At 53.3% G+C, this 13,680-nt stretch overlaps 1 protein-coding gene across 3 annotated transcripts in view; it reads right to left on the bottom strand.

The window, feature by feature from the left end:
- KAZN (kazrin, periplakin interacting protein) overlaps window positions 1–13,680 on the bottom strand; it is a 1,126,623-nt gene that overhangs the window by 464,405 nt on the left and 648,538 nt on the right. For all 3 annotated transcript variants that reach the window (XM_023260038.2, XM_023260039.2, XM_045034763.1), the window contains exon 4: window positions 222–486. In XM_023260038.2, coding sequence (XP_023115806.1) covers window positions 222–486 — 265 coding nt within the window. The remainder of the gene's footprint in view (window positions 1–221; window positions 487–13,680) is intronic.

Below are 13,680 nucleotides of genomic sequence, written 5' to 3'. Positions count from 1 at the left end.
ACCGTGTGAACCCGTGCACACCGCGCCCGGGTTTTCCTTAATGACAGCAGCCTGCAACTCCCAGCAGGGGAGCAGCGGTGGCCAACGCCGGGCGGAAAGGGTTACGAGCCACAACGCAAGGCGATTTCGCCCGGGGCGTGGAGGCACCGAGTCCCCGGCCGCCTCCGGCCCGGGTGCTGCTCGTCGCCTCCCCTGCGCCCCGGGCGCCGGGCGATCCCTACCTTGCGCGCCGTGCTGATGGTTCTCCATGTTCGCCGCCGCCGAGTCCGCCGCCGCCGCCGCCGCCGCCGCCGCCGCCGAGGCGCTGGCCGCCGCTCCCGGGCCCGGGCCGGGGCCGCCGCCGCCGCCGCTCAGTTCCGCCAGTCTCCGGTTGGTGGCCGTGAGTTCGGCTCGCAGGTTGGTCACCTCCTGGCTGGCCGACTGGACCGCCCCATCGATGCGGAGCGCGAGCTGCTTATTGTCTTCCATCATGCTCAGGATTTTGGCCTGGGGGCGAGAGAGGTGACAAAGAGCTGCATGATGCGCGGGGGGCGCGCGGCCGGGCACCCCCGGCTCTACCTGTTGGGTCCCCCGCGGCCCGGCTCCCCCGCGCCCCGACCCCCGGGCTCCGGCAGCGCCGGCTCCTCCGGCGCAGGAATGACAGCGGCGCCTCCAGCCGGAGCCGCGGCGGTAGCGAGGCGGCGGGGGGGAGGAGGAGGAGAAAGAGGAGGAGAAGGAGGAGGAGGAGCAGCGATCGCCGAGACCCCGGCGCCGAGCGCGGCTCGGGGAAGGACACCGCGCGCCGCCCGGCACTCTTTCACTGGAGCCTACCATTCGCCGCGTGCTCGGGAGGGGGCCCGGGCCGGGGACCGGGGCGCACCCTCGGCCTCCCGCGCCCCCCACTTCGGGGACACACCCCCCCGGGGGGCGGGGGCGGCGGGCGGCGGCCGCCAGTGGGCCGAGGTGGCGCCCCTGGCGAGGGGTAGGGGGCGCCTGCTCCAAGGCCGGCGCTGGGTCCCCTCCCGGGAGCGGTGGGGCAGCCCCCGCCCTGGCTAACGAGCGCCCCGCGCCGGCCCGGGGTTGGGGAGGGGGTGGGTGCTCCGGGGAGAGGGGTGCTCGGGAAGGAGGCCCAGGAGGGGAGCGGGGACGGAGCTCCGCGGAAGGGGGCGGCTTGCGCGATGCCGGGAGTGGAGCTTTGCTTCCCTTAAAATGCGGTAAGGAATGTGCAGCGGGGAGCTGAGCTGGTGCCCCGAGCGCCTCTCACCCTCCACCCCACTCCAGCCCGACCACCCCCACCTCCTCCGCACCAACCTCCACTGTGCGCCCTCCCCGGAAGGACCGGCCCCCTCCCCCCACCGCCCCGTCCGGGCCCTGGGTGGGCCACTGGAGCTCGGGCCTCCTCGCAGGCCCCCGCCCCCACCCGCGTGCGTGCACCCGAGGTGGAGGGCTGGCCTCAGCTGGTACTAAGCTTCTCAGCTGGGCTAAATATTGGGGGGCGAGAGGGAAGAGGCCAGGAGAGAAGACTGGAAGGCATCAAAGGGGCTTCCCTCTTTCTCCTCCTACTGGAGCAGTGTGAGCCTTGAGGCCCTGCTGTCTCAGTTTACCTACTGCCCCTTCAAAGGAGCACTGAGGTAACCTTAAAGTTGATAAACCTATCTAGCTCCTCTCTCTCCCAGAGCACAGGCTTTGCATTTTTCACTGGGGCCCTGGATTCCAGCCACCAGACCTTGTTACCATAGCAAGCTTCATTCCATGCAAATAGGACAATTTAGAACAGCCAATGTAACCCCGAGGACAATAGTGCAGGGCCATCCCAGCTCGGTCAGCCTCGGGAGAGTAGCTCAGGGCCGACTGCAGAAGCTGATGTTCCTGGACAGACTGAAGTTCCCCACCCTGGAGATTTATCAGCGTTTATTAGGTAGGAAGCCTACGATATGCAAAGTGCTTAGCTGGCTTATCATCTCTTTGGAGTAAGGATTATGAATTCTATTTTAGCGATGAGGAAACTGAGGCTCTGGGTGGGGGTGAAGCGATTTACCCAAAGGGCCCACAGAAATCCGGTGAAACCAAGAGGGGAAGTAAGCAGTCATCTGCTTTCCAATTAGTCCCACTGTGCCTTGGATGCTAGATTTTTATGGAACCATAAAAACCCACTCTAGCTTCATCCCCCTGGGGCCACTAACAAGCTTTTGTAAGAGGGCAAAACAGTATTGGTGGAACATGTGGCAGCAGAGATAATTTTTCACTGTCGACTCTCCTGAGCTAACTGGTCAGCTGGGGATTGAACCCCTGACCTTAGTCTCGTTAGCCGGAATCCTGACCCACTGGACCAACCAAGGAACCTAGGCTGCTTGGCGTATTTGTAAATCAGGATTTAGTTCTTTGAAGTCCTTTGGCTAAAAGTTATGGAGGGGCGGAGGGGCTGTTCGAAAACTTAAACACAGAATTACCATATGACTGAGCACTTACGCTCCGGGGTATATAGGCAAAGAATTGAAAACAGAAAACTCAAACAAAAGGTTGCACACAAAGGTTCACAGAAGTGCTGTTCACAATAGCCAGAAGGTGGAAACAACCCAGATGTCCAACAACAGATGAATGGATAAACAAATGGTGGTACGGCCATATAACGGAATATTATCCAGCCAGGAAAAGGAATGGGATGAGACACCTGCCACAGTGTGGATAAATCTCAAAAATATTATGCGAAGTGAAAGAAGCCAGACACAGAAGGTAACATGATTTCATTTACATGAAATACCCAGAACAGGTAAATCGATAGAGACATGTTAGCCAGGGGCTGGGGGGAGGCGTGAGTGGGGAATGACTGCTTCGTGGGTACGGGGTTTTATTTTGGGGAGATGAAATATTTTGGAACCAGACAGAGGTGGTGGTGTATTGGGAAGGTATGAAATGCCACTGAATTGTTCACTTTAAAAGGGTTCGTTTTATGTTATGTGAATTTCATCTCAATAAACAATAAGTCAGCACTTATGCAAATACCAATAAAAGGCGGGGGAGGGGTGTCCTGGGAACAAATCTTCCGAGGAAACCATCTGGAGCAGGTCATTTGGAGAGCCCTGCGCTCATCAGAAGGCACAGTAATTCATCTGTTTACCTGTCTCTCTCCCACTTCACCTACAGCTTCCGCGTGGGAGAGGGAGGGTGGTCACCGTTTAGCGTCGTTATCTGTCTTTGAATCCCTGCCACCATCATAAACGCTCTGCAAATGAGTGTGTGTGAGCGTGTTCGTACGGTAAACAAACTGACCAAGTGTTACTCATTTTCCTCTTCAGTGAGATTATTCCCACACACCAGAATCTTAAAATCAAGTCAAAACAAAACAAAACACAAAACCCCAACAAGGAGAAAAGAAAGCAAGCCCCCATTCCTTGAGCTCTTTCTCCTCTGCCTCTGCCTCCTCTCCCCCCACTTGAAGTACAGCCATTGAAATGTCAAGAAACTCACTTTGGAAACCCCTGGGGTGCCTCCTAGGATTTTACAGAATTTTAATTTTGAGAAATTTTTTCTTCACGCGAAAAAGGGGCTTTTCCCAGCTGTGTCTCCTTATGTTCACCCACATACAAAAGGACCAGATCTCAGAGAGAAAGTCTGGGATCAATTACCGCCTAGAATCTGCTCCGTTTAAACCAGAGCGATGACTATTCTACCTCTCTTCCCCGCAACTTCCGCCACTGCTCTTCCCTGGGTGACCCCAGGTAGCAAAACAGTCACAGAAGCCTCCAGATCCCTGCCCCCTTGCCTACCTGCAGGCTGACTCACATCTAGCTCACTTCTTAGGAGAAGGGGGAGGGGCTCCAGAGCTGTGTGTCAATCACAGTCTTCTCGCTTTGGGGTCCACAACTGTGAGGATGTGACAGTGCACGTTCCTCATGAAGCCACAGAAATAGGCTTGCTTCATAGAGATCTGCTGCCATTTCCCCAGTGTTACCAGTTGCCATCTCTCCCCATCAGCCATACCCCATCCAAGCCACGGGCAGTGCACCGGCCCGTAGGCCCTCTTTCGAAGCTTACCTGGGCATTCTGGAAAGTCTGCAAAACCATCCTTGCTCTGAGAAAGAAAATTCCTGATAAGAACTAAGGCAGAGAGCCTAGCCCATGGCTGACAGTCATGTCACGCTCACCTCCCTTTTCCCATAAATAGAATGACCTTATAATTTAATGTCCAAACTGGGACACTTTTGAGAGCACGAGAGGGTGTCATGAATAATGAAGCCGGGACAAGTGGCACAAACTGGAACTGTCCCAGGAAACCCAGTGTATGTGGATGCCCCAACCTACAGCCGAATGAACTATCTGGTCCAAGAAGGCAATTTGGGGATCATTTCAGCCAGCACTACCATTATATACTGATGGAGAAACAGAGACTCAGAGACAGGAAGGGACCCTGAAGCCACGTTGGTAAAGGAGTTGGGAGGGATGAAAAACAGAGTCTTTATGTTTTTTAGATGTTTATTTATTTTTTGAGAGAGAGGGAGAGAGCTCACGCGTGTGCGAGAGTGAGTGGGGGAGGGGCAGAGAGACAGGGAGAGAGAGAATCCCAAGCGGGCTCCATGCTCAGTGCAAAGCCCGACATGGGGCTGGATCCCAGGACCGTGAGATCACGACCTGAGCGGATCAAGAGCCGGACGCTTAACCTTCTGAGCCACCCAGATGCGCCCCACCCCCCAGAAAGCAGAGTCTTTCGAAAATGACCAAGCATCCTACTACTGTGTATCCAGCACTACGTATTGTCAAGGTCATGCCAGACCACTGGTGCACGTGGCACTTCCTCAACTCTAAATTTGGGAGCGCGAGCTCACGATCTTGCACAATCTGGCCTCCGACTCCGTCCCGTATGGCTCTCCCCTTTGCTCACTACCCTCCTGTCGCTTAATTCCTCTGTTACAGTGTAGATCCTCAGCCCCTCTGCCAACCAACCGCAAGCTCTGAGGAGATGCCAGTTCTCTGCATTTGCAACAAGCTTCCCAGGAGTGTCTGGTGCCCCACAAAGTCTGGGACCCCCTGCCCTAGGCGCCCAGAGCAGGCGCCCATAAAGCACTGTTCACACGTGTGAAACACATAAATGCGAGAGACCTTCTGAACCTCAGGAGTGGCTGTAGCCCCGCCCCCTCTTCTGGATGCCGGCTGTCCTGTCTCGCCCACCCCCCTCCATTCGAGATCCCCAGCGAACCCCAACAGTTACGCTCAGACCCACAGCCAGGAAACAAAGGGTTGGAGGAAAGAGACACCAGGAGAGGAAAACAGGGCAGAGGACTGTGGGGCTTAGGGAAACAGGCCGGAGCTGTAAGGTGAGAACGGATGCCACACACGGGCATCAGTGCGGACACAGAGCACAGTTATTAGTGTGAAGAGTGACATGCGTGGGGCGCCTAGGGGGCTCAGTTGGTTAAGCATCCTACGCTTGGTTTCGGCTCAGGTCATGATCTCTCGGTGCATGAGTTCGAGCCCCACATCAGGCTGACCGCTGACAGCACAGAGCCTGCTTGGGATCCTCTCTCTCTCCCTGTCTCTCTGCCCCTCCCCTGCTTGTATGCGCTGTCTCTCTCTATCTCTCTCTAAATAAATAAGTAAACTTAAAGAAAAAAAAAGAATGACATTTTCCTCTTGACTTCCTCGGCAATGTCTCATCTAAGGGTCGGGAAGCTGGTCAGGTGCATCCCTTCTGTGTCTATTTAATCAACTCAGTCATTTCTGCACATTCTTCCCTTACAAACAATCACTTAGGATTCAGACGCACCTATGTATGGAATAGATAAATATTAAAAACACATATTAACCATAGATTCAAACACATAAGCATATATACTGAAAGCATATATATGCTTCTTCATAGAAGTGTAATTTTTTCCCTTGAATGTTCCATGTACTTCTGATGTTTATTGGGTGTGGTGTGGGGCTTACAAAGGGATGTGCCTCATGGCCCGGGCTCTTGGCTCCGGGCTCTGTTACTACCTGTGTGATGGTGACAAATAACAACAGCCAAGCAAAATGCAAAACCCTGAGATAAATCTGCCCACCTGTAGAAAACCATCCCTACACCCCAAAGAACTGGTCCAACCCCCAGGTCTCTTGTCAGATCTCCTGCGTTCTTAGGTCTTGGCTGTATCCATGGGTTGGGCACTAGTTTACTTTTCAGTACCAAGAGCAGTGTCTGAGAGATTCCTTGAACAGGGCTAAAGAGAACATGGTCAGAGTCTTCCAGTCATTGGGTCTTCAGCTCCAATGCCTCGTCTCAGTGAAGCCCTTCTCTACAGCCCATTGGCAGGACAATGCTAACTGACATCATGAATGATCTCACTCTTCTCGAAGGGCAAAAGTAGGGTCAATGCACGGGCTATGGAGTTGGTCAGACAAGGGTTCAAGTCCTAGCCCTGCCATTTACTCACCCTGTGACACTCACAGAGTTCCTTAACTTCCCTGAATCTCACCTTCCTCACTAGTAGAATGAGATGATGTGACTACCTACTTCGCAGACCTGTTGAGACATTAAATGAGACAATGCATGTGAAGCATTTGGCAGGGTGCCTGGTGCCTGGCAGAACTCAGTGGATGTTATCAGTGATGCGACACACATGAGGTGGTCCTGGAGGGGAGGATGGACGGCGAGGGCTGTCCGGGCAGCTCCTGTCCTTTGGATGCCACCATGGCCGGCCACCGTGCTCATCCATTCATCGCCACCAGCGTAGGCTGACTCTTCCCCACGCTAAGGATAGGTGTTAGGACCCCCTTTCAGCGGATCAGGAGCAACCCCAAGCTCAGGTTTGCTCAGACCCACCCAGCTAGAAGGTGCAGAACCAGATCCAGGCCCAGGTAGGTCTGATTCTAATGCGTCTGCCTTTTCTTCCTTTCCCCCTTCCCCTCGGATGCGCGAACACGGTCTCCTCCCTGTGCGCACCGATGCACCAAGGGACATTCGGCGTCCCTTCCAGCCCTGCGCCCTTTATTCTCTGCCAAAGGCACTGATGTGATGGAGAAACAGAAGGAGCCACTCCTCAGTGGCCGGTGCATTAGTTCTTCTAGGCCCTGGGGACCCATTTGGTAAATTAGTTCTTTTGGTTCATGAAATGGTACCCCAGTGGCTTGAAATGCTGTCCAGCCCTACCTTAAATGGGTAATTTATTCTTTTCTCACTGATAGTACTATTTATGTGATCTCCATCCTATACAAGTTGCTTTCTATGCTTTCCAGGGGTGGGTGAGGAGATAGGTGTTTTTTGTTTTGTTTTTGTTTCTGTTTTTGTTGTTGTTGTTTTTAACAGAAGCGCATTAGATTCAGTAAGGAGCACAGCGGGAATTTCCGAGAATGGGATTTTCAGGACCCCTTATCCTCCGCCGCCCCAACCCCCCGCCCCACGTTTTGCTCTGCCATTTATTTAACTAAATGATAACTCAGGCAGGAGAGGTCTCTCTCATGTCTTCTCCCACCCACCCCCTGCTCAGACTCTCAAGAGTTTCCTTTTCCCCTCTGTTCATTTCTTTTGACCTGTAGGATGCCTTACGCACTGAGCCCCTTCCGTCTTAGGACCAGTGCAATAAAGACCAGGGTGGCCCTCACTCGAGGCCACAGAGGAGTGGCCCATAGTAGGCACCAAACAGCTTGGGGAATTGGGACCCCAGGGCCCCTTGACGACTCATTACAAAGGCATCTCAGATACGGCGACGGCAACATGTCCTTTCTCAGGAATTGGAAGCAGAGGTAGTAAGAAAGGGCCTTGGAATCTGGCCCCTGGAGTCAATGCTAAACCTTTGCAGCACTAAGGTGCTCTCTGAAAAGTATTTATTAGCCAAATAGTATATACCGTTCAATCCAGTGTGCCACGAAGGACTGTATCTGGGACCATCCGCCCTGACAGTCAGGATTAGCCGGCCAATTGTAGACATAGTCAGAAAAGAGCTATTTTACCCGACGTGGGGCTCACTGGGATAATGCGTCTCTAGTCGGTAAATTGTGAAGTTGCCATATTTATCTTAACCGACTGCCCCTTTATTTGTTTACCAGCCTTATTTTATGCGGGGGGGGGGGGAGTAAAACAATTTTATAATCCAACATTGGGAACCACAAGGCCACGCTATTAGGCGTGTGTGCACCGTTCCAGAGGGAACAGTGCCCGCTCAGAGCAATGTCCGTTATGGCGTTTTTGGGTCAGCGTCCTCAGCCGCCTTGATGGTTTTTTTGTTTTTTTTTTTTTCTCAACGTTTATTTATTTTTGGGACAGAGAGAGATAGAGCATGAACGGGGGAGGGGCAGGGAGAGAGGGAGACACAGAATCAGAAACAGGCTCCAGGCTCCGAGCCATCAGCCCAGAGCCCCACGCGGGGCTCGAACTCATCAGCCCAGAGCCCCACGCGGGGCTCGAACTCACGGACCGCGAGATCGTGACCTGGCTGAAGTCGGACGCTCAACCGACTGCGCCACCCAGGCGCCCCACAGCCGCCTTGATGGTAAAACGGTTCCTCGACACCTCTGTCCACGAAGAGCTAGCTGGAGACGTGTGTTCCTTTTGATAAACAAAGAGCTAGGAGGTTTGGGTTTAGAAGAGGTTGGGGGAGACGTGGAAACAAGAGCTGAGGGGGGTGGTTCGCTCTTTCTCCTTGCCAGGCGTTCTCTGTCATCCCGCACCCACGTCTCTGGCCCTGGACCCCTCTGCCCAGCACGCTGGCTCCACACCTAGCCTCTCAAGCTGCTGGGACTGTAAGGGCAGGGATGCCTGGACGGCGCTAAGACAGCTGTCCTGTATCAAAGAGGAGAAACAGTCTGGAAAAAAAGGAAACAGAGCTGGGTGCTCCCTCATCCACCAGGGCCAGTAAGGAGTCCCTGGGGCTGGTGGGGGTGGCCTCCTGCAGGTGGCCACTTAGCCCTAGGAGCCTTACAGCTCTGGGCAAGCATGTGGAGCCTGAGGCCCCCAGGCAGCTTCGGAGAGCAATGAAAGACAGATCTAGGTTCTCGTCCCGTCATTCATTAGGGAGGCTTCAAACCAGAGTATGAACGTGGATGTCTCCTAAAGGATGAACCGGTCCGGGGCCCTGGCTAGCCCACAGAGCACCTTTGTGCAAGTCAGAAAAGATGTGCCCTCTTCCCCCGGGGCGAATGCAGCCCTGCTTGAGGGCGCAGACTCAGAGAACGGAGCCTCAGCACTCCTGTGGGTGAGTTCCCTCTGGACACCAAGCAGGAAATGATCCCATGTATCACTTGCCACCTGGATTTCCCCCCTAACTCACAGGGTTTCTCTGGTTCCAGTTTTTTTTTTTTTTTTTTCCCAACGTTTATTTATTTTTGGGACAGAGAGACAGAGCATGAACGGGGGAGGGGCAGAGAGAGAGGGAGACACAGAATCAGAAACAGGCTCCAGGCTCTGAGCCGTCAGCCCAGAGCCTGACGCGGGGCTCGAACTCACGGACCGCGAGATCGTGACCTGGCTGAAGTCAGACGCTTAACCGACTGCGCCACCCAGGCGCCCCTGGTTCCAGTTTTTAAAAGCTCCTTTTATTATTGCTGTGAGTTCGAAGTAACACATACGTTTACAAATCTGTGTACCCTTGTATGGGAAGAATGCCGAAGGAAGTTACCGTACCTTCCCCATTGCATTTCAGCGATGGTATAAACCTTTCTTTCTTTTCTTTCTTTCTTTCTTTCTTTCTTTCTTTCTTTCTTTCTTTCTTTCTTTCTTTCTTTCTTTCTTTCTTTCTTTCTTTTCTTTCTTTCTTTCTTTCTTTCTTTCTTTCTCTTTCTCTCTCTCTCTTTCTTTCTTTCTTTCTTTCTCTTTCTCTCTCTTTCTTTCTTTCTTTCTTTCTTTCTTTCTTTCTTTCTCTCTCTCTCTCTCTCTCTCTCTCTCTTTCTTTCTTTCTTTTTCTTTTGGGTTTTCTAAGCAGAGGCTAAATGAACTGGCAGATTCAGAACCCAGTTTTGCCTGAAAGTGCACATGAAGGGCGGGGGGGGGGGGCTTTGTTAATAAAATGATAATACCGATTCCAGTGGGTTCTTGCGTTGAACACGGTGCTAAGGACTTGACTTACATCCCTGACAACGGCCCTATAGGAAGAAGCTACTATTATTATGCGCATTTTACAGAGAAGAAAAGTGAGGCGTGGGGAGGCTAAGTCCCCCCAGGTCGTGCAACCGACAAAGAGGCAGGGCTGGGTCAAGGGGACGTCAGTGGAGTCCACTTCTCTGGCATCTTGTATCACCTCCTTACTCCTCGGAACTCACTGTTGGTGAAGCGAAAAGCGCAGTGAAGACGGGCTTCACAGACACACCTGAACTGAGGAATTCTGCCCCAGGAACTCTTTGCGTGGCCACGGGAAGGACCTCGAACATCCCATCCCTGTTTGGGCCTCTGACGCTCGTGGCTTCAGGAGGTCTGCTTTCCCAAGTGCGGACCTCTGCACTTTTAGTCAGCGGCCAGCGGGAAAAGAACGTCTTCCAGCTCGTGGACTTGAGAGTTGTAGATCCGGAAGGGACCTCGGCGTTCACAGGCCACACCTGCGTTCTTTACAAATGACGTAACTGAGACCCCGGGACAGAAGCTGACTGGGCCAGATAACCCAGACGTGCGGGGGCAATCCTCACTATCATTATTATTTGTTTGTATTTTTATAAGTGAGCGAGCACGTGGCCACGGGAGACGTTCGGTAAACATCCGCGGAGCTGAATTCAACTGTGGTATTTGATTTATCCATCTGAGGGGCACATCAAAAAAACAAACCAGCTCTATTTCTGATCCTTCTCTTGCGAAAAGCTTCCAAACTCAATATAAGGTGAACACCTCTGCTATGAAGCGTCTCTTTGATCTCACCCTTCTTTTTCTTGAAAAGGACAGCAAACTTGGCAAGCGGTTCTTCCCGAAATTAATAATCAAACCTCAGAAATCTTCTTTGGTTATTCCAACAACTTAAAACAAAAAGAAACAAAACATTCCCTACCGTGTCTCCCCCTCTCCCTTCCGATGCCCCCGCTAGGGAACAGCTGTGTCTGTTTAAAATCGATTTTGATCTCTCAGAAAGGATCTGGTTTCTCCGCACACAGAGCGGAGCCGCTGCCTCGAGATGGCATGTGCCGTTCTGAGAAGGTATTGGGGTTCCGCTGACTCTGCTGTATTTCTGACAATCAGGAGAGGCGGGGCTGCCCTTGGGGACGTGGGGGACGGGACACCTTCACTGACATCGGCGTGATGGCCAGGATGTCCCCCTTGCCCCAGGAGCCATTTAGCCCCCTCTCCTCATTCCTCTTGCACATCTGTAGCATGCTGGATCATGGCCATTAATTCCTCACTCCCCTCCGAAGTGCCCACCCTGCCCCTGCCTGTGGCTTTTCCGCACCTCTCACTAAGGCAGGTGGATCACCTTCCTCTGCCCCACTCTGCCATCTGACTTGCTTTGGCCACGGGAGTGTTCCTTGACTTCCAACAAGGAGGGACCTTTAAAACTTCCACCCAGTTCTGCTTGGCCTCTTAGGCTCCTGCAATCCTCGGTGAGAAGCGAGTGGCCCAGGCAACTGCCTCATTGTTCTCAGCCCCAGAAGGAAGACACAGGGAGCCCGCCTGAGCCCACCCTTCAGCCTGGGGAAAAGAAAGCCAGCCAGAGCCCAGCCACGCCCTCCACAGTGTGTCGATCCATAAATGGGAAAAATGAATGTTGCTATAAGTGCAGGGATTCTGAGGCTGTTTGTTACACACCCAAAACGGACTGATACACTATTGAAATTAGCACCTTGACTTCAGGCTCTCATTCCACCCGCAGGTGCAAGTGAATCAATGTGTACTAGCTTAGAGACCAATGGGGGAATTTGTTGGCCTACGAAGCAGGGTGTCCAGAGCTAGGTCAGAGCTCAGGGATCCCGGGAGCTCAAGCCAGCACATCTCTCTCACTTGCCCTTCCCTGGCCTCCTTTCTCATTCTCTTCTATGCACCTGGCCTCTCTCCCTGTAGAGGAGGCTGGGGAGACATGGCCACAGGCAGCTTTAGGCTTACATCATGTTACTTTAGCTACCTCCGAGGAAGAGGCCTCTCTTTCCTATCGTTCCCAGACAAGAGCTGGCCTACCCCTGGGCCACAGCACAGTACTCCCCTGCCTGAGTAGGCCCGGTGTGTGTGCCCAACCCAGAAGCCCTACGGAATCAGGCTAGTGACCCCGGCCACAGGCGCAAGGATCGGGAAGGAGCACATGCCCGTGCAGGGGAGGAGGAGACAAGCAGGAGACAGGCAGTGGCGGACCCGGGCAATGGAGACCCGTGCCCATGACAACACTGCCCCAACAAGAAGCTGGTGAGCCTGGGCCTGCAGCCTGGGCAGCATGAAGGCCCTGGCCCCCTCAGACTTTTTATCATTCACACGGGGCTGGAATCCCCATCTTATCTTCCTGCATGATCCGTCAGCTTTAGGCACAACTTCCAAACTGCAGTTTGCCTGATTATAAAGTGGGCGTAACAAACGTGTAACTCATAATGGTATGGCAATGAGGATTAAATGAGATGCTATGCAGAATCCTTAGTCCATGTAGGGGATACGGTACAGCTCTCCCCAGTTCTCCTCTTTAGGGCCTATGCACTCATCTGCCGAGGGCTAGGAATGTCAGCCACTGACGGCTCATCCCTGCCCCTGTTACCAGTGGCTGTCGTCTGTGACAGGGGCCTGCCTCATCCAAGGCTGCACCCCCACCCGTGGACCAGCCCTTGGCCACCAGCTTGAATAAAAAATCCCAGCCCCTGTGTCTCCATTTGGACCACTGTGAAGGGCCATCCCCGCCCCAGAGCTCCCTCCAGACATCAGGAGTAAACCACATTGTCTGCCCACTTTTCCTTTTGCCCAAATCTGACTTCTTCACTCCATTACATGAGGACTATCTCCCTAGAGCACTCCTCAGTAAACTGGCTGCAGGCAGGGAACCTAATCTAAGGCATCCCAGAGGCTGCCGCACAGGGAGTGCTCTTGTGTGATAGTTATAATCACCGTTAACACGCGCTGACTTATTTATTCATTCGGCCACCGCCCATCTGCCAAGGGCACACTTAGGAAAGGCAGGAGAATGGGGATAATGGGCCAACTAAGAGCACAGACTTGCCTCTGGACCCAGGCTGCCTGGGGGTCTACCTCCAACAGGTCTGTGACGTTGGGTAAGGCACTTGGCTTCTCTGTGCCTCAGTTTTCTCATCTGTAAAACAGCACCACTAATAATTTATAGCATTGTTATGAAGACTGAAGAAGTTGATGGGCATAAGGGTTTAAAATGGCACAGGGCATGGAGAAAGTGATTCTCAGCATTTGCTCCTCCTCTTTCACCGGATGGTGCATTAGGTGCCGGAGATGCAGGGATGGGGGAGACTCAGTCCCTGCGCTTACAGTGCTCACAGTCTGGTGGCTGAGACAGGTACTGGCTTATGTGAGAAACGGTTACGGACTTATGAGAGCTCAGGCTCTTATTCTGATTGAGATGGGGCCGCTGCATAGTGTGATCAGAGATCCAGTAGGAGGTGGTTTATGCTTTAGAATGCTCCCCTGGCTGCCGTGTGGAAAGGACTCTAGGGGGACGGGAGTGGAGGCAGGAAACCATTCAGGCAGATGTTGCCAAGTCTGGAGAGCTATGATGGTGTCTTGAGCTGTGGTAGTGACGTGGAGGGAGGCGGCTGAACATGGAGAAAAGGACTGAGTTCTAGAGAGATGTTGAAGGGAGAGACACAGGATTT

The sequence above is a fragment of the Felis catus genome, chromosome C1 (genome assembly GCF_018350175.1).
Source record: "Felis catus isolate Fca126 chromosome C1, F.catus_Fca126_mat1.0, whole genome shotgun sequence".
Taxonomy (NCBI): Eukaryota; Metazoa; Chordata; class Mammalia; order Carnivora; family Felidae; genus Felis; species Felis catus.
This window is presented reverse-complemented; position numbering and strand designations above follow the sequence as displayed.